This window comes from Podarcis raffonei, chromosome 14, assembly GCF_027172205.1.
Source record: "Podarcis raffonei isolate rPodRaf1 chromosome 14, rPodRaf1.pri, whole genome shotgun sequence".
NCBI lineage: Eukaryota > Metazoa > Chordata > Lepidosauria > Squamata > Lacertidae > Podarcis > Podarcis raffonei.
This window is the reverse complement of record NC_070615.1, coordinates 14105662-14131743: the sequence shown is the minus strand read 5'-3', so window position 1 is coordinate 14131743 and position 26082 is coordinate 14105662. Positions and strand designations below refer to the sequence as shown.

The 26082-nt window shown below is 42.4% G+C and overlaps 1 protein-coding gene and 1 non-coding gene across 2 annotated transcripts in view; both read left to right on the top strand.

The window, feature by feature from the left end:
• ATP8B4 (ATPase phospholipid transporting 8B4 (putative)) overlaps positions 1 to 24459 on the top strand; it is a 104652-nt gene extending 80193 nt beyond the window's left edge. The window contains exons 18-27 of the mRNA XM_053365581.1: positions 1171 to 1282; positions 4849 to 4954; positions 7320 to 7461; positions 10790 to 10973; positions 14310 to 14533; positions 16621 to 16704; positions 18415 to 18660; positions 18831 to 18969; positions 21611 to 21741; positions 22788 to 24459. Of these exons, the coding sequence (XP_053221556.1) occupies positions 1171 to 1282; positions 4849 to 4954; positions 7320 to 7461; positions 10790 to 10973; positions 14310 to 14533; positions 16621 to 16704; positions 18415 to 18660; positions 18831 to 18969; positions 21611 to 21741; positions 22788 to 23066 (1647 nt within the window). The 3' untranslated portion in view covers positions 23067 to 24459. The remainder of the gene's footprint in view (positions 1 to 1170; positions 1283 to 4848; positions 4955 to 7319; positions 7462 to 10789; positions 10974 to 14309; positions 14534 to 16620; positions 16705 to 18414; positions 18661 to 18830; positions 18970 to 21610; positions 21742 to 22787) is intronic.
• On the top strand, positions 2228 to 2334 carry LOC128402230 (U6 spliceosomal RNA). The gene has a single exon (XR_008327628.1). It is a non-coding gene; the product is annotated as a U6 spliceosomal RNA (small nuclear RNA).
• Positions 24460 to 26082: the final 1623 nt, after the last annotated feature.

Genomic DNA, 26082 nt, shown 5'->3' with positions numbered 1-26082 from the left:
TAAAGGTAAAAAAAAAAGGTAAAGGACCCCTGGATGATTAAGTCCAGTCAAAGGCGACTATGAAGTTGTGGCGCTCCTCTCGTTTTTCAGGCTGATGGAGCCAGTGTTTGTTCACAGGCAGCTTTCCAGGTCATGTGGCCAGCAGGAATAAACTGCTTCTGGCGCAACGGAACACTTTGATGGAAACCAGAGTGCACAGAAATGCCATTTACCTTCCCACCACAGTGATACCTATTTATCTACTTTCACTGGCATGCTTTTGGACTGCTAGGTTGGCAGGAGCTGGGACAGAGCAACGGGAGCTAACCCTGTCGTGGAGATTGCGATCTACTGGTGGATCCCCGGGAGGTTGGGGTTGATCGCTGTCGATCGCGGGCTATTTTTCCTTTGTGATCACCCCCTTGCCCCGCCCTCCATTCGCTCATGATCGCTAGAACGGAAGACGGAGTCTCCGTTGCGAGGCTGTTTGTTTCCTGACTGATCTGTTGGTGAGCAACCTTTTCCTTTACCTCCTAAGGAAAGCTCATCATTATTTCACCTCTCTCTTTAAAAAAAGTCAACAACTTTTTCTTTCCCCCATAAAAAAAGTTCAACAACTTTGACCTGAACCCCCCAAAAGGTCAACAAGTTGAATTTCCTCCCTAAAACTAAGAAAAGTTCAACAACTTTGACCTGAACTCCCCCCAAAAGTCAATAAGTTTGACTTTCCTCCCTACAAAAAGCTCAACTGTGACCTGAACCCCCCCCCAAAAGGGGTAGATCACTGCCAGTTTTTTATATAGTGAGTAGATCGCAGTCTCTTGATAGTTGGACGTCCCTGTGCATAGGAAGCTGCCTTGCACTGAGTCGAACCTTTGCTCCATCTAACTCAATATTATCTAAACCAGGAGGTGCCAACCTTCTTAGGCCCATTGACACATTTGGATTTTTGAGTGAATGCCATAGATGTCACCACCTCTGGTCATTTTTCTCCCCTCACCCAGAATAGTCCCCACCCCACCGCATATAGAGACAAGGGACCTGGGTAAAATATCCCTGTAAGACTCAAGGTGTTATTATGGGAGTTTACATTATGTTGAGAAGTTTGAAATTATATCAGGAGTGAAAGACATGTTGTCCATGCTTGTTTGTTAACGTTTTTCAACTGATCTATTCTGCTTCCTCACGAAGCTACTGGGAGCCACAGCTATAGAAGATAAATTGCAAGAAGGAGTTTCAGAAACCATTGAACGCTTATCGCTAGCAAACATTAAGATCTGGGTACTAACGGGAGACAAACAAGGTAGGTTTTCAGTTTTATGTATCAACTGATTCTCTGCAGAGGGGTAGCAGAAGGGCTTCAATCCAGTGAACGTGGTTATTTTCCAATGTGGTGCAATGGTTAGAGCAGTGGTTCCTGACCTTTTTTTGGCCATGCCCCACCTAAAGGTAAAGGTAAAGGGACCCCTGACCATTAGGTCCAGTCGTGACCGACTCTGGGGTTATGGCGCTCATCTTGCTTTATTGGCCAAGGGAGCCAGCGTACAGCTTCCGGGTCATGTGGCCAGCATGACTAAGCCGCTTCTGGCGAACCAGAGCAGTGCACGGAAATGCCGTTTACCTTCCCACTGGAGCGGTACCTATTTATTTACTTGCACTTTGACGTGCTTTCGAACTGCTAGGTTGGCAGGAGCAGGGACCGAGCAACGGGAGTATACACTTCCAGGTTTGCTGCGTTCACAACCCGAAAGTTACATATCCATAGCGGTATGTAACTCGAGGGTCCACTGTAATAATTTTTATTAGTTTTCAATTACAATAATCCAATAATAGCCTCATTACAACAATGCCAAATTATAATACAATTACTAATACAAATCATTCAGATGCCAAATGATATAATTTAGGTGGTCCCCCCGCGTGCTAGAATTGATGGTTTGATTATTTACTTTATTTCTGCATTCCAAAATCTTATTAATTTCAATTACACTCCAGTCAAAATAACAATCCCTTATACAACAACTGAAATATTAACGCCTTCCATTTGTATTGACACATTAAATGATTGAATGAATGAAGCATTCAAACTATATCCTTGTTCTTCCTGTGTGTGGCAATTATTCTGTCCATGATGTTTCTTCCTGTCCTTGTAAAATATTATGTCTATCTCTTCCCAGTTGTTGCTGCTCTCCATCATGACTTGGGCAGAGCTAATATCTCGTTGTTATTTCAAAAATTCTCCATTACTGTGCTCGCTTCGGCAGCACATATACTAAAATTGGAACGATACAGAGAAGATTAGCATGGCCCCTGCGCAAGGATGACACGGAGATTCGTGAAGCGTTCCATATTTTTAATATGGAGGCCAAATGGCCGAAATATTGGGAAATTTTGGAACAAGTAGGAGACAAATTGAAATTGTAGAGTTATGAAAAACTAAAGAATAAAGTGCGAGATTGGCTTCATTATTATCAAATAATGGAGGCATATAATCAGGACAAAAAAATTAGATTCCAGGTGGAAAAATCAAAATTGGAAACAGAACTGTTAGAGCCCAAAACTAAGATTTTGTCAAGGATGTATAACTTGCTGTTGAAATGGAATACTCAGGATGAAATGGTGAAATCTGCTATGATTAAGTGGGCACAAGATGTTGGACATAATATTATGTTCGCTGACTGGGAACAGTTATGGACCACAGGTATGAAGTTTACGGCATGCAATGCCTTAAGAGAGAATATTATGAAAATGATATACAGGTGGTACATGACCCCAGTCAAGCTGGCAAAAATTTATCATTTCCTGATAACAAATGTTGGAAATGTAAAGAAACAGAAGGTACATTCTTTCACCTTTGGTGGACGTGCCCAAGGATTAAGGTTTTCTGGGAGATGATATATAATGAATTGAAAAAGGTATTTAAATATAACTTCTTGAAGAAACCAGAGGCCTTTCTTCTGGGCATAGTCGGCCAACAGGTGCCAAAGAAGGACAGAACTTTTTTTATGTATGCCACAACAGCAGCAAGAATACTTATCGCAAAGTATTGGAAGACACAAGACCTACCCACCCTGGAAGAATGGCAGATGGACTATATGGAATTGGCAGAAATGACTGGCAGAATCCGAGACCAGGGAGAAGAGTCGGTGGAAGAAGATTGGAAGAAATTTAAAGACTATTTACAGAATAAAATTAATGAATGTTAGAATGATGTTGGATTAAAAGTTATGTGGTTTTTAGCTATAATGCTATAAGGAGTATGAAAAAATGAACTATTAATAAGCAAAAATCTAATGTTACATTATTTTAAGATTAAAGATTAGGATAAGCAAAGAGGGGAAGGATTTGCTGAACTGACAAATTAAACTGGAATACAAAAAGGGAGGTTAGAGGAGGTCCAGGAATTAAGTAAATTAAGTAAATGTAATGGAAAGATGGAACTGTTTTTTATTTGTATTTTTCTTTTTTCTTTTTTCATTTTGTAAAACTTTAATAAATATTTTATAAAAAAACAAACAAACAAAAATTCTCCATTACTGCATCCCGTGGTTCATTGCTTTGCAACTTCAATAGCAGCTGCAAAAATCAATAAACATCCTGTTCTTGCCATTTCTCCATTTTCTCTTTTAAGTGTATCTAGACTGCAAACTCAAACTAGTTAGTTCTACTCAGAGGTAGACCCACCAAAATGAATGGACTGACGTTAGTCATGTACATTCATTTCAGTGGGTCTGCTTTGAGTAAACCTTAGTTGACCACCACCTTCTGTGAGCACTGTGCTCAAACAACAACATGGAAGGATCTTTGGTAAATCTGGGCATCCAATAGCCCACTCTGACAAAAGAATTTGAGATCTTTGAACCCAACGTAACATGTGAACCAGCGCTTCAACCATATATTGCGGCACTCACTGGCATGATATATTAGGGGCTACTGACTAAGATTGGTTTGAGATAGCCAAATATTTTTGACATTTTTTAACCTGTCCTAACACTTGCTCCTCTTCCTTCCCTTGTCTCATTCTGTTAATCATCACAGCGGAAAGGGAGAGAGGCTGGCGGTTGGAATTTCACTTTGCGACCCTCTCGTGTGTTTCATTGTATTTTTTATGGGCTGGCATACAGAGTCCCGCCAGATAAATGGTCCCATTTGGCAGCTTTTTGGTTTACACTTCCCTTGGAATTTACACTTTCCATTAGTTCACAAGAGGGGGGAGATTGACACACATAACTGGTGGGATTTTTTCCTTGCTCCGTTTAACAGTCGTAAAAGATGGTTGTGTTCATCCCGTGTAAATTGTTAGGCTGCAGATCAGCACTCTTTGCGTTGCCTGGGGGTGAATAAGAATTTCCTCCAGTCAGTCAGACAGATAGTGAAGTCTTATTATATTGTTCCTCTTACTGTGATATCCGCCGTCATTTTATTAATCCAATTTTACAAACTATATCAGGAAGATCTGAAGTGTTTTATATCAATTATCTTTTGGCAGACCAGTTTCCAGAGACCACTGCCAAGGTAACTAGATTTTGTGAGGCAGCAATAGCTTGTCGGTGCAGGCTCTTGTCTTAATTTTAGAATTATCAACACCTTACCTTGATTTTAACCATTTTAATATAATTATTTTATATTTCTCATTTTTAAAAAAAATCTTACATTGTTTTTAACTCCACATTTAATAGTATACTTTGTTGTGTTCTATGTACTTTGTTTTCTTCTTATCTTCTCTACTGGTCATTGACTGAAATTTTATATATATATGAAATAACACCCATCAGAATAAAAACAAGCACAGGTTCTCATGTTGTCCAAGACCAAGTTCTTCTTCCTTCTTCCTTCATGAGATCTTGCCCATCTTTCTTGCTTTTTTAGAAACAGCTATGAACATTGGTTATTCCTGCAACATGCTTACTGATGCCATGAATGAGATTTTCATAGTAGAGGGTCACACAAAAGCAGAAGTATGTGAAGAACTAAGGTAAAACTATTATAAAGCAATTATTGTGTTGTACTCAAAATATCTTATTTGTTTCTTCGTTCTCCTGTTCCTCACTTGAAAATCCTAAATGTTCAAGGTGGTGTCAGGTGTTACAATAACTTCAGCTGAAAAGGGAAAATGCATGTCGTCGTTTTCTTTGGCGATCACTTGTAGCAGAATAAGATTGTCTTCCTGACTGTGGAGGCCAATTCTGGATCCACACGTCCTTCCACAGTGGGGCATAGGTTTCCGGGCAGGAGTTGATCACGGTGAGGGTTTGTGAAACATGCCTTCCTCTTAGCTTATTTCTCCCTTTTGTCCTGAGTTTGAGCATCTTCACAGCCCATGACACCTTTGGTAAAGGCTTTTCTCCAACTGGAGCGCTCACAGGCCAGTGTTTCCCAGTTGTCGGTGTTTATAGTACATTTTTAAAGATTTGCCTTGAGAGATCCTTTAAATCTCTTTTGTTGACCACCATCATTACGCTTCCATTTTTAAGTTCGGAATAGAGTAGTTGCTTTGGAAGATGATAATCAAGCATCCGCACAACATGACCAGTCCAATGAAGTTGATGTTGAAGAACCATTGCCTGATCATTGAATGTATCATGGCATGTATCCTTTATGGGGAGATACGCAGGCTTCAAACATTTAGAGAGCCTACACATTTCTCCGTGTGCAAAATGCACAAATTCCTTGTTTTGAAAGAACAACATTGGTGGAAACTGGAAATGTGAATCCACGTGTGTATTTAACTTTTGCCACGTGCTGTAGTATCTGAAACTACCCTCTTCTTGTGCCAGCAATTGTTGACTTTCTGGTTTCCGGAAAACAACTTGGGCTTAAAGTGGCCGTTGGTTGGGGCTGCAAGCTAGAAAAGAGTTTAGTTTTGCTTTTACTTTGATATACAATATATTGAGTTTCAATAGTTTAATGGTAGATTTATCAAACTAATTCTGTGATATTTGATGAAGTTGTCTATAGCTGCAAAGGTTGAGGCTGTGGCCAACATTTTTTTATCATACCATATTTTTCTTTGTGGATGCCTTGAGAAAAAATGCTAGTGGAGTAGGACATCTGGGCAAGATGTTTGTGTCCCTAATTGGTGTTCCACTTTCAGTTTTGCCAGAAATGGGTTTCTGGTTACAGAGGAACTCAAACTCAGTTTCTCATAATCATCCTTACATAATCATCATTACTGTATTTTTGGTTTCTATGGAAGCCGCCCAGAGTGGCTGGGGAAACCCAGCCAGATGGGCGGGGTACAAATAATAAATTATTATTATTATTATTATTATTATTATTATTATTATCCGCAACAGTGTAATAAAAGCCGTGCTTGAGAAGTTCATTTTCAAAAGGAGTCAGCTCCAATTCACCCTCAGTTCAATTGACAGTTTAGTTCATGATTCATTCACATGATCCTTGATATTTTGTCCCCCTGCCTCCGCCTTTCAAATTTTACAAGCTGCTCTTAAGTATAAAATATATAATATACTTTATATAAAATATATAAAATATACTTAAAAAGGTGGGTGTGTGGGGTGGGACTCAACACATATACACACAGAACCACAGTGTAAGGTGAACAATTGTTTTGTTTGTTTTCCTCAACCATTATAATCTTGAAGCATAAACAGCAGCATCACTTTTCAGATGAGTAAAAATGGTAAATGCAGTGGCCAAATCAAACACAGAGTTAAATACAATGCAATCCGTGTGTACGTGTGTATAACTGAATTAAAATTAAATTTGAATCATAATCCCCCAAGTTCCACCATAAAAGAAATTTAATTCATGTTCAGTGCACCTGGAAATTATGGAAACTGCTTTCAGGTGCAATTTTGAATCAGTTCATCTGAATTAGTTCATTTCAAGCCCTGTGTTAGAGACATCGGAACAAACAGTGAATGTGCTCGTGGAGGATATAAGTAACATAAGACTCTAATGAGTGTAAATATTGTGGGATGTTGTTCGTGAGTAGATCCATTGGCAGGCAGAACCTCCACCTGCAATTTGACACAAAACCCACCCCCTTCAGTAGATCTATTCATGTCACTAGAGTGCTTGCTTGCATGTATTCCTCTACTGTTTTTGCTTTGAGGACTTTGACTAGAATCTTTTTTTTTAAAAAAAGTGAATTTGGGAGAAAGTGGTCTATCTAGACGTTTGCTAGCTCTTTCTCTCACCACAGTTCCTAGTGCTAAAAAGGCAAGCCATTTTTAAATTGAGCAAACGTTTGTCTCTTCCACCATGCTTTGACAAAAATATCAAGCAACTTTCTGGCTGTCTTCAAGATTCTCCCATGCAACTGAGTATCTGTTTGTTGTGTTTCATAGATGCTCTTTTCTTTTTCTTTTTCAAAGGAAAGCAAAAGATCTTATTTTGGGGCTGAGCAAGGACATTTCTGATGGACATGCATATGATGAAAAGCTCCAAGAACCAACACGAAACTTGGAAGAAACTGTCGCTTCTGATTATGCCTTAGTAATAAATGGACATAGCCTTGTAAGTGAATCGTTTCTGGACTTTTCCACTTTCTTTCCCGCTGCTAATAATCATGTGCTTTTGGTGTTCTAACCATGACAGATTCCTCTCCGAACTCCAAAATTATTTCACAAGAAAGTTAAACACAAGGGCTGACTGAGCTGTAAGGACCAATTAGATATGACATCTTAACTTTTGGATGGCTTTGTAATGGAAATCAAATTAGTAACTTGGTGCAGCTTTTTTCCCTTTTTTTAATGGTCTTGATTAGAAATTGACCCAGTGGTATTGTTTAAGTACTTCTATGAGGGGGATATCACAAGTCATTGCAAATTACTTTTTTTAAAAAAAAGCAACAGGCAGAGGCAAAAGGGCATAAGGATGAATATATTCCTGATGTCTGCTATTTGAGAGCACAGACTGACCTGAAAGTCATTACTGTACCAAATTAATGTCATTAAGATGCCTCAAGTGGTTTCTCTAAATATCAGCTTTTACAGGGATACCAAAACACTTGGCTTTGATTAAGAAATCTGGTTCTTGTCATAACACAAGAAAAGCTTACTTTTATAGCTGTTCTTGTATGCTGGTAAGCTTCCAGATCTTAGAACAAATATCTGAAATGCTCTTCTGAATTGCAAAGACCATAAAAAGCTGCAGTTGAACTCTGAATGTAACTTGTTCTGTAGGGCGGGGGTGGGGACTTGCTACAAGCACTTTGATCTTTTTGCCCTCCCTTTTACACTTATAAAAGAAGCATCTCTTTAAGCACTTTGGAATAACAGAATATGAGGAGAAGGTCTCAACCCAACGAGAAGCACCAAAAAGAAGGAGTCATTACAAAGGCATGGAGCCCCAAATATAACATACATTTCTGCATCCCAGATGTTGTTAGACTCCATCTCCCAGCAGCATAGCTGTCAACTTACAGATTTGAAAATAATGGACCAGCAGCCTTGAAAATAAGGGACCAGCAGCCAAAATAAGGGATTTTAGACAACCAGTTAAAAGGGACCAGGTAATTTGGGAGAGCAGCACCAGTTTTTAGCCCTTCGTTTCCAGAGGTTGCTGCTCAAGACACCAACCGATGAAACACTGCAATTAAATAACTATAAGCAGCAACCACTTTTCGCGCAAAAGGAAGTCCAAGCTACGAAGATGCTGCTGCACTTCTGTATCTTTTCTCTCGTGCTCCATCTGCAGCTCTCAGTTCCATCAGGCAGGGCGGGAGGGGGGGGAATAGCGCCCGAAGTAAAGCAGCAGATCAGACCATCTATGCTAGTCTACCACTACAAATCTATGGGAGAAGCACTAGCGGTCCTTCCCTTGTAGCCCTTGGAACACCTGCCTGCGCAGGTTGTAATGTAAGGTTTAATTCAAATCCATCATACCTCCTTTGGGGAAGGTTCTCAGGCAGGGTGGAAGGAGTAAGAACTTGCTCATGTGAAGACCACCTGGTGGAAACTCTTACACATATGGTTCTCAATTGTAAACTATCTGCTGATCTCAACCAGCAATTTCTAGATCAACTCTGTATCCCCAAATGGAAACCAGAGTCGGAGGTCATACATTTTCTATTACTGGGGAATGATCAGGAGCTCACCAATTTAGTGGCTAAATATCTCTATTTGGTTTTTCATCATTGAAATACACTGCAGGCGTCTGATCTCCCTGGAGACCAAGAGATGTGACGATAGACTGCTCTGCCTCCTTTCTTTTAGCAAATCTTTTGTGCCACTGGGGAAGTGGTAATTCTGTATTGATTTGTTTTGGATGTTTGTATGTGATGCCAATAAAAGGTTTGATGATGATGATTGTAATGTTGACTTTGAGAATGTCCTATTGCATGTTCTATGCTAAAGGTCCTCAGCTCTGAAATGTCTTTCTTGGATTTTACTTGGAGAGGCATTGCAAGGGATGTGTGCCTGTTAGAGGCTTATATCTCCCCCAAGAGGCTCAGTGGTTTAGACCACAGCGCCACCTGTGTCCTGGAAGGTCGGCGGTTCAAATCCCCGTGACGGGGCGACCTCCCGTTGCTCTGTCCCTGCTCCTCCCAACCTAGCACTTCGAAAGCACACCAGTGCAAGTAGATAATTAGGTACCGCTGTGGTTGGAAGGTAAACGCCCGTTTCCTTGTGCTCTGGTTTCTGCCACAGTCCTCCGTGAACCAGAAGCGGTTTAGTCATGCTGGCCACATGACCCGGAAAACTGTCTGTGGACAAACGCCAGGTCCCTCGGCCTGAAAGCGAGATGAGCGCCACAACCCCATAGTCGCCTTTGACTGGACTTAACCGTCCAGGTCCTTTGCCTTTTTATATCTCCCCCACATAGCCCCAGCAATATATAGCAAGAAAACCCCAAAGCAACAAAAAAATTACGGGACGGAGTGTCATCAAACCAGTGCTGGATTACCCAATAAGCAGGCAAAGCGTGCGCTTAGAGCACCAGCAAAGCAGGGGCACTCTATCTATCTATCTATCATCTATCTATCTATCTATCTATCTATCTATCATCTATCTATCATTTATCTTATTTACATTTGGTATTTCAAAAAAATCAAAATCAAATAGTCATCATGGAAAAAATCAGAACTTCCTTTCACTGCACTGCACACTCTTACCCTATTTTCCTGTGTTCATTTTATACCATATTGGTCCGAATATAAGCTGCACCCAAATATTAGCTGCACCTTTAAAATTCAAGGGGGGAAAGAAAAAAAGACAATACCCGAATATAAGCCGCTCCCTTAAAATTCTGCAGGCACTCACACCTGTTCTGTTTTACCGTATGTCTGTTTCAGCAGCGATATCGTTAAAGCCAATTTTTGTAAGGTAGCGAATTTAACTTCTCATAGTCAGAATTTGGAAAAAAAAGTGAGGCTTATATTCAGGCCAATACGGCAACTTATCCCTTTGTGAACCTGGCGACCTCCTACTAACGTAGATCAAAATAATGTAAGGAAATCAAACCCTGCCATGTGTTGTATTTTATTTTTATTCGTTTGAATTTTAGGGTTTAGTATTTTGAATTATGCATGTGAGAGACGCCATAATCTTTTCAGTGTGCGGGGCCTCTAAAGGTCTTAATCTGGCCCTGCAACAAACCCATCATTTCTGTGTCTGCACAAAATGGCAGCCAAGGACCTTGACCAGAAGCAGGGGAATGTTTTCTGCAATGATTGTACATCGTCCATTTCTCCTTGCTATATATTACCATGGAAATATGTGGGGGAGATGCAGGTCAATGATGATGAGGATGATATCGGATGACAATAATAATAAATGGTGTGGCAGCACTCATTGGGGTCTTGATTTGCAGCTGTTTTATGGGTAACCCTTTCTTTTCGCAGGCTTATGCACTTGAGGCTGATCTGGAAAATGAGTTCGTGGAAGCTGCATGTGCTTGTAAAACTGTGATCTGCTGCAGAGTCACTCCCTTGCAGAAAGCGCAGGTTGTGGAGCTGGTTAAAAAGCACAAGAAAGCCATCACCTTGGCCATAGGAGATGGAGCCAACGATATTGGCATGATAAAAAGTAAGATGATATTCTGTATCCTGGCTCGGAATGGTGAGAAAGTTCAGCTATTTGCGTGTCAAGACCCCGCAGCCATCCCCTCGTTGGAAATAACTCACACAAGGACACAGATATTAGGTTTATGTTATTGGGCAAATTTTGGCCACAGAATGTGAGCGGTATTGGCTTAGGCATTGATTGGACCTGACTATATCTGACTCCTGCCCATTGTGCAGGAAGTCCAGTAAGGGTAAGCCACCGGTAGGGGGAGCCCTGTCGATGCGAACCAACTCAAGCTCCTCCTGGTGTTCCCGTCGGGGTCGTGTCAAGGCCCTAGCCCCCCAGCCGGGCTTCAGACTAGATCAACACCCCCGGATTCCTTTAACGGAATACCCTCAAGCATGGAGGGGCAGGTGATGGCCACACCTCCCCTCCCCCCCACAAGGTCAAACAAGGTCAAACAATGCCTAACCGCAACCCTAATAAAGTTGTGACGATTGCTACGAGGTAGGCGAAAACCAAGTGGCCGGTGCCAATTTGCCAAGTGGAAAAATTCCTACCAGGCCCCTCGGACAACCAAGGCGACCAACCGAAGTCCATAGCAAGGCCATTGCCTAACCTGCAAAATAGGGAGAGAGGGCGGGTGATTGAGGAAGCAAGCCAAAGAGGAAGTCCTCTGGCTCGCTCCTCCGTTTAAACGGCCCCGGCCACGCCCCCTCCGGCCAGCGGGTTGGCTGGCCAGGCTCTGACATGGCCAGGATACCCCAGGCAATGGGGGACAGAGTCCCCCCGCCCCCGGTGGGGAGTGGGTGGCCACGTGGTCCACCGCAACCCCTCCCCACTGGGAAGTGGAGCGGATTTATCACAACAAACTTCTTAAGTATCCCCTCATGTGAAGAATAGTGAAACTCTGGAGGAGAAAATCCCTTCTGCTTTGCTTTCGAAGGGAGTGATGCTAAGCACAGGAGGACTTGGGTCGATATGCATCCATTAGGGATGTGGGTGGCGCTGTGGTCTAAACCGCTGAGCCTCTTGGGCTTGCCGATCAGAAGGTTAGGGGTTCGAATCCCTGCGACGGAGTGAGCTCCTGTTGCTCTGTCCCAGCTCCTGCCAGCCTAGCAGTTCAAAAGCACACCAGCGCAAGTAGATAAATAGGTACCACTGCAGCGGGAAGGTAAACAGTGTTTCCATGCGCTTGGGTTTCTGTCACAGTGTTCTGTTGCGCCAGAAGCAATGTAGTCATGCTGGCCACATGACTTGGAAAGCTGTCCGTGGACAAATGCAGGTTCCCTCGGCCTGAAAAGTAAGATGAGCGTCACAATCCCATAGTTGCCTTTGACTGTACTTAACCTTCCAGGGGTCCTTTACCTTTACCTGTTAGGCCCTACATTTACTTCCAAGTAAATGCATTTGGGATTGGTGTGCCATTTGTTAGAGAAGATATGGCAGACTTAGATGCATATTGTGTAGGGAATGAAGGAAGCAGTGGTGCATGTTTTTAGTTTGCTAGAGTTGACAATTTTTTTTGCCTAAAGTGGATTTTGAAATGCATTTTAATGGGGTTTGCCAACTGAGAAATTCTGATGAAACCAAATATGAATAGCCATTTTGTGCAAATAAAGGTATCAAACAGAAGATCGCAGGGCTCATGTGTAGGACACCCTCAGGATTATTTTCTGTTCATTATTATATGTTTGGTTGGATGTAAAGGAATTGGGATTGTGCCATTCAGAATGCCCCTCCATGTCAAATGAGTCTTATATATCTGGGAAGTTAACACCTCAAGGAGAAGACTAAGAACCTCTGAAATCTAAATTTCAGCGTGGATTTGAATGGAGAGGTTGCCACAGAGTATTCTTCTTCTACGTGATCTTTCCTTTGAATTATCTGCCCTGTTAGAATGCTCAGAAAGAGGTTCTTTCAATTCTTGGGCCTCTAAAACAACATTGGCAAGAATTAAAGGAATGTTAGTGAACTATAGGACTTCAAACATTACAGATATGACCTCCAGCCTCTTGAGTATCATCTAGTTGTACACAGGCAATCCAAATCAAACGGGATTAATGGTGAAGTATTCCAAAGTATAATGAGGTACCATGGGAAGTAATCATCATTAGAATAACCCCTAATATTCAGCCCTGATAATGCTCCTGAAATATGGTTTGTTCTCTTGCTAAGAAAGAGAACATCACTTTGCAGTTTTGTAAAGCAAGCCCTCAGGAAAACCCATAGGCGATTTACTGCAAAATTTGTCCCAATATACACATTTGTGTGCGGTTTTTGCAACACAATTTTCCTTATGGCATTTTGTATTTAATTTTCGCTAAAAACGTGCATTTTTATGTACACTTTTCTCAGTGCATACATTTCCATGCACATTACTTAGCTAGAGAATTGCATAGCAAAATTAAGAGAAGTGCAAATATTGGATGTCTTGTATTTTTTCAGAAAGTGCAAATTAGGGAGCTTCACCTTTAAATGTGAACTGAATAGCATTTATCCTCCTTCCCTAAGTGGGTATAAGATTGCAGGCTTGCAATATTCCACTTTGCTGGTGATACAAAGATAGGAACATAGAAAGCTGTATTATACTTATCCAGACTGCAAGCTCAGTGTTGATTCCTAAATTGACTGGCAACTGTTCTCCATGGTTTCAGATAGGAAGTCTTTGCCCTAACCCACCTGGAGGCAAGGATGGTAGGATCTGTCAGTTTCTCGTTTTTCTGGTCTTAAATTCAGCTCTCCATATTTTTGTAGCAATCTTTTTTCTTATTTCAGAATCCTCATGAAGATTCATAATCACTGTAGCGTGAATTTCTCCTCCCAAGAAACATATTTTTGCATGCATGTTCGAATTAATATCCACCTTTTTTCGCAAGCAATTTCTCCTAATAAAATGCATTTTTGATGAGTTATCTTCCCTAATATATTCATTTTTATTCACACTTCCTTCTAATCTGTACATTTTTTTGTAAACAATGGTTGAGTGGCTAAACAAAAATGAGAGTGAATTCTGAGGGATAGCTGTGTTTCGGTTTGCAAGGATGAATTTGGTAGGCTCACGTGTAAATTCAAACTGAATTTCATTTCTCCCCCTCCCCAGTAAAAGCAGATACTGGTCCACCCCCTGAGATATGTTCAGTGGCCGCTGTTTAACTTCTCGTTTTTTGTTATTTTAAAAAAATAAATTGATTTTTTAACCAAAAAAGGTGCCAGCCTAAGATAAAAAAAAGAAAGAAAACAGAATTGACTATTTAAGACGTCACAGCCTGGAAGGACAAAAGTAGAAGGATACAGCATATTTGGTTTTTTTTATTGCTACACATTTTCATTTATTTCCCTGTTGGTTGTTTGCAGGTGCCCATATAGGTGTCGGCATCAGCGGCCAGGAAGGCAGTCAGGCGATTCTGAACAGTGATTATTCTTTTGCTCAGTTCAGATACCTTCAAAGACTCTTGCTTGTTCATGGCAGGTGGTCATACTTCCGGATGTGCAAGTTCTTGTGTTACTTCTTCTACAAAAACGTTGCCTTCACTCTGGTCCATTTCTGGTTTGGCTTCTTCTGTGGCTTTTCAGCCCAGGTAGGTTCTCAGCGCTTAGCTTCACAAAGCAGGAAACAAATCATTTCCTCCTATGTATTTAATAGGACTAGTTTTCTAAAGCTTGTTTTTGGTTTTTTAGTAGATGACAGAAAACAAACACAATTGTTCAGATGCTTCGTTGAAACTCAGATAACATTGTAATGTTAAGATAAATAATTCTGCATGCATGGACACGCCCCCTGCAATCAATCAGTAGCTGAACTGGGTTCCACACAGTCACAAAAACAAATGAACTGAAAAAGCCTCAAAAACTCAAAATAAATAGCAAAATCAAAAGTGCCAAACTTCATCTGTTCTGGAAGTCCGTTTGACTTCCGAAATGTTCGAAAACCAAGCCGCAGCTTCTGATTGGTGCAGGTACCCTGGAAACAATAGCTGACAGCTGCATCAGACATTCAGCATCTGAAAAATGTTCCAAAACTTGAACACTTCCAGGTTTTTGGCGTTTGGGAACCAAGGCATTTAATGGGACGCGGGTGGCACTGTGGGTTAAACCACAGAGCCTAGGACTTGCCAATCAGAAGGTTGGCGGTTCGAATCCCCGTGACGGGGTGAGCTCCCGTTGCTCTGTCCCTGCTCCTGCCAACCTAGCAGTTCAAAAGCATGTCAAAGTTTGAAAGCACATCAAGTGCAAGTAGATAAATAGATACCGTTCCGGCGGGAAGGTAAACGGCGTTTCCGTGCGCTGCTCTGGGTCGCCAGAAGCTGCTTAGTCATGCTGGCCACATGACCCGGAAGCTGTACGCCGGCTCCCTCAGCCAATAAAGCGAGATGAGCGCCACAACCCCAGAGTCGGCCACGACTGGACCTAATGGTCAGGGGTCCCTTTACCTTTACTTTTACCTTTAACCAAGGCATTTGAGAACCAAGGCATTTGAGAACCAAGGTACTACTGTAATAGTAATGATCTGAGTCAGCTTGTTGCTCAGACTAGGAACATAGCATAGGAAGCTGCCTTAGCCTATCTCACTCAATGTTGCCTACACGGGCTGGCAGCAGTTCTCATACAGGGGTCTCCTAGCTTAGGTAGAGTTGCTGGGAGCACACTTGTCAAACTACAATCCTCTGGTTCACCGAAGAAGCTGTGATGAGTTAAAACCAGTCAAAAACCAGTATACATGTGTAGTGTCAACATGCTTCTGCCTGCCTCCTATGCTCTTAAACGTAACAAGAGTTTATCAGTTGCCTGGTCCCATATACTTGTCTGCATCTTCAGAAAGTAAGGTCTCAAGCCAATTACAAGTATTTTGTCTCCTAGCTTTATTTATCTTATTTACGACAATATGCCATTGTCAAAGAGGGCTTCAAGGAAAAGTTTTCTTAACAAAATGTGGAAACAATTATCCTGTCCATGAATATGTTTTTAATTTAATTTAATTTAATTGCAATAAAGCCAAACCGTATAAAAACTCATGGTGAAAAGCTTATTTTATTTTATTTATTTTAATAGCATGGGAGTTCTTGTCTACTCTCAGAGGTTTGTGATAACCTTCTAGATTCTGATTATCTGCGAAATAGTCATTTACCCCACCCAGTGTTATTCCCCAAAGCCATTGGTTAATGCAGTGGCTGGCTAATGTTTCAGAAAGAATACTTGCTGTTCAACTCTGTTCATTTCTCCAGTGCATTTTTTTGCTAATTGTCCAAATGGGAAACAGATGATTAGGGCACTTCCCATTTATATTGAAATGCTGCTTCTTATGTGTTTATAAATCCCGTTACAACTTCAGGAATGTAAAAGATATGAGTAACTGTGACTTTTACGAGACCGGTTCCTAGGAGGTCTGTCTCGCAGAATGGAATGTCTAAAGTAGAGAATATCACAAATTGCGATTTGTACAACTTTATCTGCTAGGCTCCCTGCTTACCAAAACGCTAAGAAGACCTAAGTATAAGTCTACACTGAACTTTGTAGGAGAACTCAAAGCCTGGGGATCTGGGCTCCCTTCTGCTTCTGTGCCTACAAGAAAAAGAATAAAATATGAAAGGGGGCAGTACTATTTATTTATTTGAAAGGTGACATCTCTGAGCATACTTTTAACTTGCTATTTGTGTTATCTTTTCAGACTGTTTATGACCAGTGGTTTATCACCCTCTTCAACATTGTATATACTTCTCTGCCTGTACTAGCGATGGGATTGTTTGATCAGGTACATATTTTGGCATGTTCTAGATTAATCTGCCTTCAGCACAGTCCATCCAGCAACTTCTCTGCCCAGGAATATATATAGCAATCCCTCCGGAAGGGAAAGAAGCCCGATTTGATTTGAATCTGGAGTCAACACTCAGGTGTTACAGTCCCAGTTTATGCCTAACCTTAAGAGCTGAGATTACAAACTAAGACAAAAATCTGCCGTGGTGGAAGGCTTCAGATATTAAGGATACAGCATGCAGCCAGTTTGTTAAAGGTGTCTGGGATCCAGAGGAACAGAAGGTTCTTGGCACCTGCCAACTGCAAGTCTAATTGCAAGAATTCGTGCCTCATAAGATCTGTACAGCACAGTCTCCCTTTCCTTTCAGTTATGAAATCGGTTGTGCTCCCCTAAATCTGTCTCTGCTGATGGCAACTGCTTTGGGTAGCATAGGTTCCATCCCTCACTCTTTATTCCAGCTCATAGGAACAGTGATTGAATTTTCCCCAAAAACCTCTGGCTTTATATACACTATTTTCACAATGGGTCCCGCGTGATTGGTTGATTCTGCTCTCCTCCTGGAGCCTGATTGGTCTGTTCCTGCAGGCCAATTGGATGCAGCATTCTAGGGTCCTCCCTGCCTATTGTTCTAGTGACAGGCTGATTCACTTCCTCTTGTGGCCTGATTGGGCTGCTCCTGCAGGCCAATCAGGTTGCTGCCTTCTAGGATCCTACTAGCTTATTGTTCTAGGACCCAGGCTCAGTACATAACACACACATTTAATGTCATCTCTACTTTGACCATTGAATGTGCACATTGATATTAAAAAGAGTATGCTGAGATGGCTAAAATGACTGGAAAAATCAGGAGACAGGATGATAAAAACTTTAAAAAGGACTGGGGGGGATGTAATTTATTTGAGGGAACACTGTAAACAGTTAAAAACATTAGCAGGATTGAAATAACACTTGCAATGTGAAAAGAACTATGGATATAAATAGAATTTTATGGACAAATAAAGGATGATATGATATGCAGTGGAAAATGGTTATTAGCGGACTCCATGGAGGGGAGGAAGGAAGTCCGAGAATTCGGAGAATTCTACACTTTTTTGTTCTATTATATGTGTGAATGTAAAATTAAATTGTAAATCCAGTAAAAAATTATAGATAGATGATAGGTAGACAGACAGACAGACAGACAGACAGGCAGACCGATATTAAAAAGAGTAAATAAAAAGGTATTGTGGTTTGCTTCTGGGGTCATACTGAAAATGAAAGTCCTTTTGCCTCTGATATGCCCATCCTTTAAACTACTGAATTTAACAACAACAACAACAACAACAACAACAATTTATTATTTGTGCCCCGCCCATCTGGCTGGGTTTCCCCAGCCACTCTGGGCGGCTTCCACAAAGACCAAAAATACACTAAGATGTCACACATTAAAAACTTCCCTGAACAGGGCTGCCTTCAGATGTCTTCTGGATGCCAGGTAGTTGTTTATCTCTTTGACATCTGGTGGGAGGGAGTTCCACAGGGCAGGTGCCACTACCGAGAAGGCCCTCTGCCTGGTTCCCTGTAGCTTTGCTTCTCGCAATGAGGGAACCGCCAGAAGGCCCTCGGAGCTGGACCTCAGTGTCCGGGCAGAACGATGGAGGTAGAGATGTTCCTTCATCGTTGGACGTCATGATGCTGTTAAAACTCAAGTCGATGCATATTTTGCAGGATGTGAATGAGCAGAGCTGCCTCCGTTTTCCAAAGCTGTATGAACCTGGGCAATTAAATCTCCTCTTCAACAAGCGCAGATTTTTCATCTGCATAGCACATGGAATCTACACGTCGGTCGTTCTTTTCTTCATCCCCTATGGTGCTTTTTATGATGCAGTTGGAGAAGATGGGAACCATATTGCTGACTACCAGTCTTTCGCAGTCACAGTCGCAACCTCTTTGATCATAGTGGTCAGTGTTCAGGTAAAGAGAAAAAAGGCTGATAATCATTTAATTATTGAAACTCCCCCTCCCTCCAAATTTGTATGCGGTAATGCAGTGCTGAGATAAATATGTACGACCGATGTCCTCTAATAACCGTATGTGTTAATACTGTTACCTCCATGCCTAAATGCATACTATTTGTTTTGCAGATTGCACTCGATACCAGCTATTGGACAGGAATCAATCACTTCTTCATCTGGGGTAGCATTGCTGTGTATTTTGCCATTTTGTTTGCGATGCACAGTGATGGCATTTTTTATTTATTTCCCAACCACTTCCCTTTTGTAGGTGAGTAAAGAATCACCAAGTGGGGAAAACAATGCTCATGCAGGTAACCATATAAAGGGAAAAGGTAAAGGACTCCTGGATGGTTAAGTTCAGTCAAATTCGACTATGTGGTTGGGGCGCTCATCTTGCTTTCAGGCCGAGGGAGCCAGTGTTTGTCCACAGACAGCTTTCCGGGTCATGTGGCCAGCAGGACTAAACTGCTTCTCACACAACGGGACACTGTGACGGAAGCCAGAGCACAGGGAAATACCATTTCCCTTCCTGCCATAGTGGTACCTATTTATCTACTTGCATTGGCGTGCTTTCTGTTAGGTTGGCAGGAGCTGGGACAAAGCAACAGGAGCTCACTCTGTCACGGGGATGCGAACCACTGACCTTCTGATCGGCAAGCCCAAGAGGCTCAGTGGTTTAGTCTCTATCATATCCTTGGATGTTGGCACCGGTTTGTTGAAATAAATAAATAAATTCCTGGGCTTGTATTTTGGCATGTCCCCGAGGAAAGATAAATTTTCCAGCACTGAGAGGCAGCCACTGAGGAGGCTTCTCCAAAGGCCCAGTAAGACTGCATACAGTGCGGTCAGGACCGCATGCCGTTGGAGAATGTCATTCACCCGAAAGCTTTATTGCAAAAGGCACTGCCAGGAATCGCTAAGCCCCAGATGGACTAGGCTGATGTTAGAGGATGACTGTTGCTTCACAAAGTAGCTCTGGTAGCCAAAAGTGAGCAACAGGAAGCAAAGATGCTTCCCTTAAAATGAGGATGCCTGGAACCATCTCCTACCATCTGAAGCCTTGAGATAAACAAGTTTATGTCACTGAGAACAGCTGGGGCTTGCTGGACACCCTCCAGAACAGGGATACCTGTCATTATCTAAACCTTGGACCAAGCTCCCTTAAACAACTTCCAGTCCATCTTAGCTTATGCGTTCTGCCTTTCCCCTCAGACTTTGATCACTGAGGAGGCTAGGAAGTGTGTATCTACCACATCCCAACACAAATATAAATAGGCTGATGGGTCCAAACATGTGTCCAAACAGCTTTATTTTTTATTGTGCGCTGAAACCATGGTAAAGAGAGGTCACTGTTGGATGGAGTACCCGGTTCTGTCAAACGGGGGTGCGGGAGGGCCAAAGCCAAGGTGAGGCAGAGCAAGAGAGAGGTGGGGAGGTGAGGGGCAACAGAAACAAAGGTGGACCCAGAGGTGAGTGCAGTGCCAGGGAATGCAGTGCCAGAATCTATAGGAGCCAATTCCAAGGGGCTGTGGGCGCTTCGGCCGCCACAATAAAATATTTGAGGGGGCCAGCCCCCCCAAAGTTGTTGGCCATTCCCATTCAAATATTGTGTGTGTACTATGTTATGTTACAATATTTAATTCAAGTTGGCACCTCTGCTGGAGTCCCAGTGGCCACACCTAACCTTTGCATTTAAAGCAGTACAGTGGTACCTCGGGTTAAGTACTTAATTCGTTCCGGAGGTCCGCTCTTAACCTGAAACTGTTCTTAACTTGAAGCACCACTTTAGCTAATGGGGCCTCCCGCTGCCGCCAGAGCACGATTTCTGTTCTCATCCTGAAGCAAAGTTCTTAACCTGAGGTACTATTTCTGGGTTAGTGGAGTCTGTAACCTGAAGTGTATGTAACCTGAAGCGTATGTAACTCGAGGTACCACTGTACAGTCATACCTTGGAAGTCAAACGGAATCCATTCCGGAAGTCTGTTCGACTTCCAAAACATTGGAAACCAAAGTGCGGCTTTCGATTGACTGCAGGAAGCTCCTGCAGCCAGTCAGAAGCCCCGTCGGATGTTTGGGTTTCAAAGAACGTTCGCAAACTGGAACACTCATTTCCGGGTTTGCGGCTTTCGGAAGCTGAAATGTCCAAGTACCAAGGCATTCAGGAACCAAGGTATGACTGTATTTTATCATTTTAAACAGTTATGGCTTCCCTCAAAGAATCCCGGAATTGCAGTTACTTCAGGGTACTAAGAGTTGTTATTAAGTCAAAAAGCCCCAGAGTTCCCTTTGAAGAGGGATTGACTCTTAAACCACTCAGGGAATTTACTTCTGTGAGGGAGACCTCTTAAGAGAGAATTTAAGAGACAATTCTAAGCCCGGTAATATTCGCACCATAAATTCCCAGGATTCCTTGAAGGAAGCTGTGAGAGGTAAACTGGCAAAAACACCACCACCACCCCGATATAAATTTGTAGCCCTCTTCTATGTGTCTTCATAAGTTTTAAAAGAAACACAGAGAAAATCTGCCCGTTCCTACAGAAGTGGAACTGGCAGTGAGTAATTGCAAGCAAGCTGATGAGCAGAGTGTACATCATTTTTCCTGTCCTACATATTTCTCAATGCCAACTCTAAATCTATATTATCCTCTGGAATATGTGTGGTATTTTGTATGATGTCACATTTTTAGATGTTGCCAAAACATGTTGTTCTTTTACTCTCTCTTTCTCTCTCTCCCTCTCTCTCTGCATTTTTTTAATAGCTCGTGTAATCTAAGCACTTTAGAATTAGAATCATGTGTTAACCTAAGGAATTAAAGATTGCTTAGCATGTCCCATTGTCTCACAACTGCAAGCTATCACCGCCCAACTGGTATTCCTACCAAAATATTTCTTTCTCCTGTACTGATGCAGGAAATGCTTGGAACTCCTTGGAGCAGATAAACGTTTGGCTCATCATTCTCTTGACCACTGTGGCTTCCGTTGCGCCTGTGATAGCGTTTCGTTTTCTGAAGGTGGATTTGAACCCAACATTGAGTGATCAGGTATGCCACAGCAGTGAAACATTTAAAGCAATTCCAATCCCTTTTATGTATACCTTTTGGGTTCAAGTTGACCGATGTTGCATTAAATAATCACACAGTAAGTGTGATTTTTAATCAGAAATACTTTTCCAGGAAGATTAGGAAAGGTGCTTTGTGACATCATAGATGCCCAGTCCCTTTTGCTTCAAACTGAGAGAACTTGCCCCTTTTGAGCTTGGTGCCCAAGAGAAGATTGTTTTCATGTCAACAGTGTGGTGGGCATATTTTCCAGCATGGAGTGGTTCCCACATTATGCATGTCCAAGCTGTCCCTTTAATGTCAGTCTGGGGATGTTCCTAAAATAGTTTTGAGAACCCTGATTATATTACAGTGGTGATTTTATGTGTGCACCAGGTCCTCTATTGCGTGTTATTTTGGAGCATACAGTACATACCATATTTTTTGCTCTATAAGACTCACTTTTTCCCTCCTAAAAAGTAAGGGGAAATGTGTGTGCGTCTTATGGAGCGAATGCAGGCTGCGCAGCTATCCCAGAAGCCAGAACAGCAAGAGGGATTGCTGCTTTCACTGTGCAGTGATCCCTCCTGCTGTTCTGGCTTCTGAGATTCAGAATATTTTTTTCCCCTTGTTTTCCTCCTCCAAAAACTAGGTGCATCTTGTGGTCTGGTGCGTCTTATAGAGCGAAAAATACGGTATATAGGAGAGTGGTGAAAATGCAGCAGAGAATATGCCAACGGCTTTAATCAAAATATCCTTCCGCATTTCAAAAGTGTTGTGAAAGCAGTGTATTTGGGGAAAGTAATCCTTGCAGTAGCGGCAACAACATACATTTAAATTTAGGGATTGTGGTTTGGCAAAGGTATGGCTGAAATCAGAAGTTGTACTTCCTAGGCCTTCCCTCAAACAACAGGGTGCTGGCCTTTTCACTGGAAACTGATCTGTCAAGCATTTGCCAATATAATTCAGATCTGAAAGCTAGTCAGTGTTTACAAAAGGAAGATTATTTTCCATATCAATGTAAACTGTTTCCCCCCTCCTTCCTAAAGGTACAGGTTTTGAACAGGGCTCAGAAGAAACAGAGCCCATTACCGATCCAGATTCACCAAACGCACAGAGCTAGCTCGCGGAGATCAGCTTATGCCTTTTCGCACCAAGAAGGCTTTGGGGAACTTATAACATCTGGAAAGAATATGCGTGTCAACAATATACATTCAGTATTTGGGATAGGAAAAACGATGCAGAATAGCTGGATTGAGAACTTGCGGAAGAGAACATCGGAGTGTGAAATTCAGCTGAGAAAGAACTCCAAGACTATAAATCATTGAGTATGTGGAACAAAAGAGTGTGCTGTTGTTGCACAGAATATTTACACTCTATTTATCTACTTGCATTGGCGTGCTTTCAAACAGCTAGATCGACAGGAGCTGGGACAGAGCAACGGGAGCTCACTCCGTCACGGGGATTCGAACCGCTGACCTTCTGATCAGCAAGCCCAAGAGGCTCAGTGGTTTAGACCACAGCGCCACCAGCATCCCATTTGAAGGTGGGACCTTCTGCTGGCAAGGAAGGTGCTGGGCCACTGACCTAATACTTTGGTGTGTTTTTTTCAGAAGGTTGGTGGGGATATGAGAGAGGTATATGGGGATCTACACCCATATTCCTATTACTTCTGATTACTAGATATTGCAAGTTTTCATTATGCTTCAAAAACCTGCCAAATCTATTCCACCACAAGATGCACATACATTTTCCTTCTTCCACTGTTGCATCTGCTTATCTGTACCACATTCAACTTGCTTTAAAACAACCCTCTGTCTCTGACCCTTGACTGTAATCCCACAAACAAGCTACACCACAGACTGAAGGTGGTGAATATCCTGTGTGAGTGTCTGGAGGTGGCTGGAGGATGGATGGTGGCTAACAGATTGAGGTTGAATCCTGACAATACAGAGGTACTGTTTTTGGGGGACAGGGGGCGAGCAGGTGTGGAGGACTTCCTGGTTCTGAGTGTGGTAACTGTGCCCCAGAGAGACCAGGTGCGCAGCCTCGGAGTCATTTTGGACTCACAGCTGTCCATGGAGGCACGAGTCAATTCTTTGTCCAGGGCAGCTGTCTACCAGTTCCATCTGGTATGCAGGCTGAGACCCTACCTGCCCGCAGACTGTCTTGTCAGAGTAGTGCATGCTCTAGTTAAATCTCCTGCTTGTACTACTGCAATGCTCTCTACGTGAGGCTACCTTTGAAGGTGACCTGGAAACTACAACTAATCCAGAATGTGGCAGCTAGACTGGTGACTGGGAGTGGCCGCCAAGACCATATAACACCGGTCCCGAAAGACCTACATTGGCTCCCAGCACATTTCCAAGAACAATTCAAAGTGTTGGTGCTGACCTTTAAAGCCCTAAATGGCCTCGGTCCAGTATACCTGAAGGAGCATCTCCACCCCCATTGTTCAGCCCAGACACTGAGGTCCAGTTCCGAGGGCCCTGTGAGAAGTGGGGTTAGAGGGAACCAGGCAGAGAGCCTTCTTGGTGGTGGCACCCGCCCTGTGGAACGCCCTCCCATCAGATGTCAAGGAAATAAACAACTACGTGACTTCTAGAAGACGTCTGAAGGCAACCCTGTTTAGAGAAGTTTTTAACATTTGATATTTTATCGTGTTTTTAATATTCTGTTGGGAGCCGGCCAGAGTGGCTGGGGAAACCCAGCCAATTGAGCACGGTATAAATATTATTATTATTATTATTATTATTATTATTATTATTATTATTATTATTATTAAATCTGATTTGTCTCCACTGGAACAGGCAGAATTAACTGCCTTTAGGAAATGCGGGAAGCTGCATTATGCCTGGTCAGCCTCTATTTTTCCATCTAGCCTAGTGATGTCTGTTCTGACTGACAGCAGTTCTCCGAAGAAGGGTTTTACTTTCTGAGCCTGCTACCTGGCACTTAAATCTGGAAAACAGTGGGATTGAACCCAGGCTCTTCTACAGACATAAATATACATAATTTTATTTGTATGCTGCCTTTCCACAGTTCAAAAAATGCTCATGCTTTGACTCTGTTCTAAACACATTTATCTATGAAGAATTTGTATATGTTGTTATATTTCTACTGCAGTCATGTATATACTCAATATTTTCTACAAATAAATTATTTTAAATATACAAGCAATCTATGTATGTTTCTTTTGGTGTTCTTCTTTGTCTCCAGTGCCCCCTTCCCTACCCTATAAAAAACGTTATTCAGAATCATGGTTTGCGTGACCCACTATGGAAGATAAAATAAAATTTCAAGACTGTAATAATTAATTGGACATTTATTCAACATCCACTTAAATATTACACAGTTGTTGAACTTGACCCAGTGATGCCAGCTTCTAAAAGTCCTGATAGTCTGTTACACATCCCGTGGCCCCTGCCACCCCCTTACCTTTTAGCACCCCCTGCCAAGGTAATCCTAGTGCCCCCAGGGAACCAATGAATTAATGGCTCTCTAACTGCTCTAAAAAGGGATGCGGGTGGCGCTGTGGGTTAAACCATAGAGCCTAGGACTTGCCAATCAGAAGGTAGGCAGTTTGAATCCCCGCGACGGGGTGAGCTCCCGTTGTTAAGTCCCTGCTCCTGCCCACCTAGCAGTTCGAAAGCCCGTCAAAGTGCAAGTAGATAAATAGGTACTGCTCTGGCGGGAAGGTAAACAGTGTTTCCGTGCGCTGCTCTGCTTTGCCAGAAGTGGCTTAGTCATGCTGGCCACATGACCCAGAAGCTGTACGCCGGCTCCCTCGGCCAATAAAACGAGATGAGTGCCGCAACCCCAGAGTCGGTCTGGACCTAATGTTCAGGGGTCCCTTTACCTTTACCTATGATGAGGTCAAATAGGAAACACCAGCTGGAGTCCAACAACATCTGGAGAGCCACAGGTAAGAAGGCATAGTTCTCCATTCCTCTTCTTTGGCAATCCCTCGTAGCCGAGTAAGATTGTCTTCCATAAACAGGGTTTTAGCAGTGAGTCTGTAAGAGACTGTGGAGGCCAGTTCTGGATCCACACATCTTTCCACAGTGGGGACATAGGTTTCCGGGTGAGGGTTGATCACGGTGAGGGTTTGCCAAATGTGCTTTTAGCACGTTTCTCCCTTTCGTCCTGAGTTCGAGCATCTTCAAAGCCTATGACAATTGGAGCGCTTGCATGCCACTGTTTCCCAGTTGTCGGTGTTTATACTACATTTCCAGTGGGTATTTGTATTTGTCCTATACATTTTTGCCAGCTTAGTAGGAGTCTGTGCTTATATTTTCTAAGTTTACTAGTTATCACTTAAAACAACACAACTGTCACTTTCAC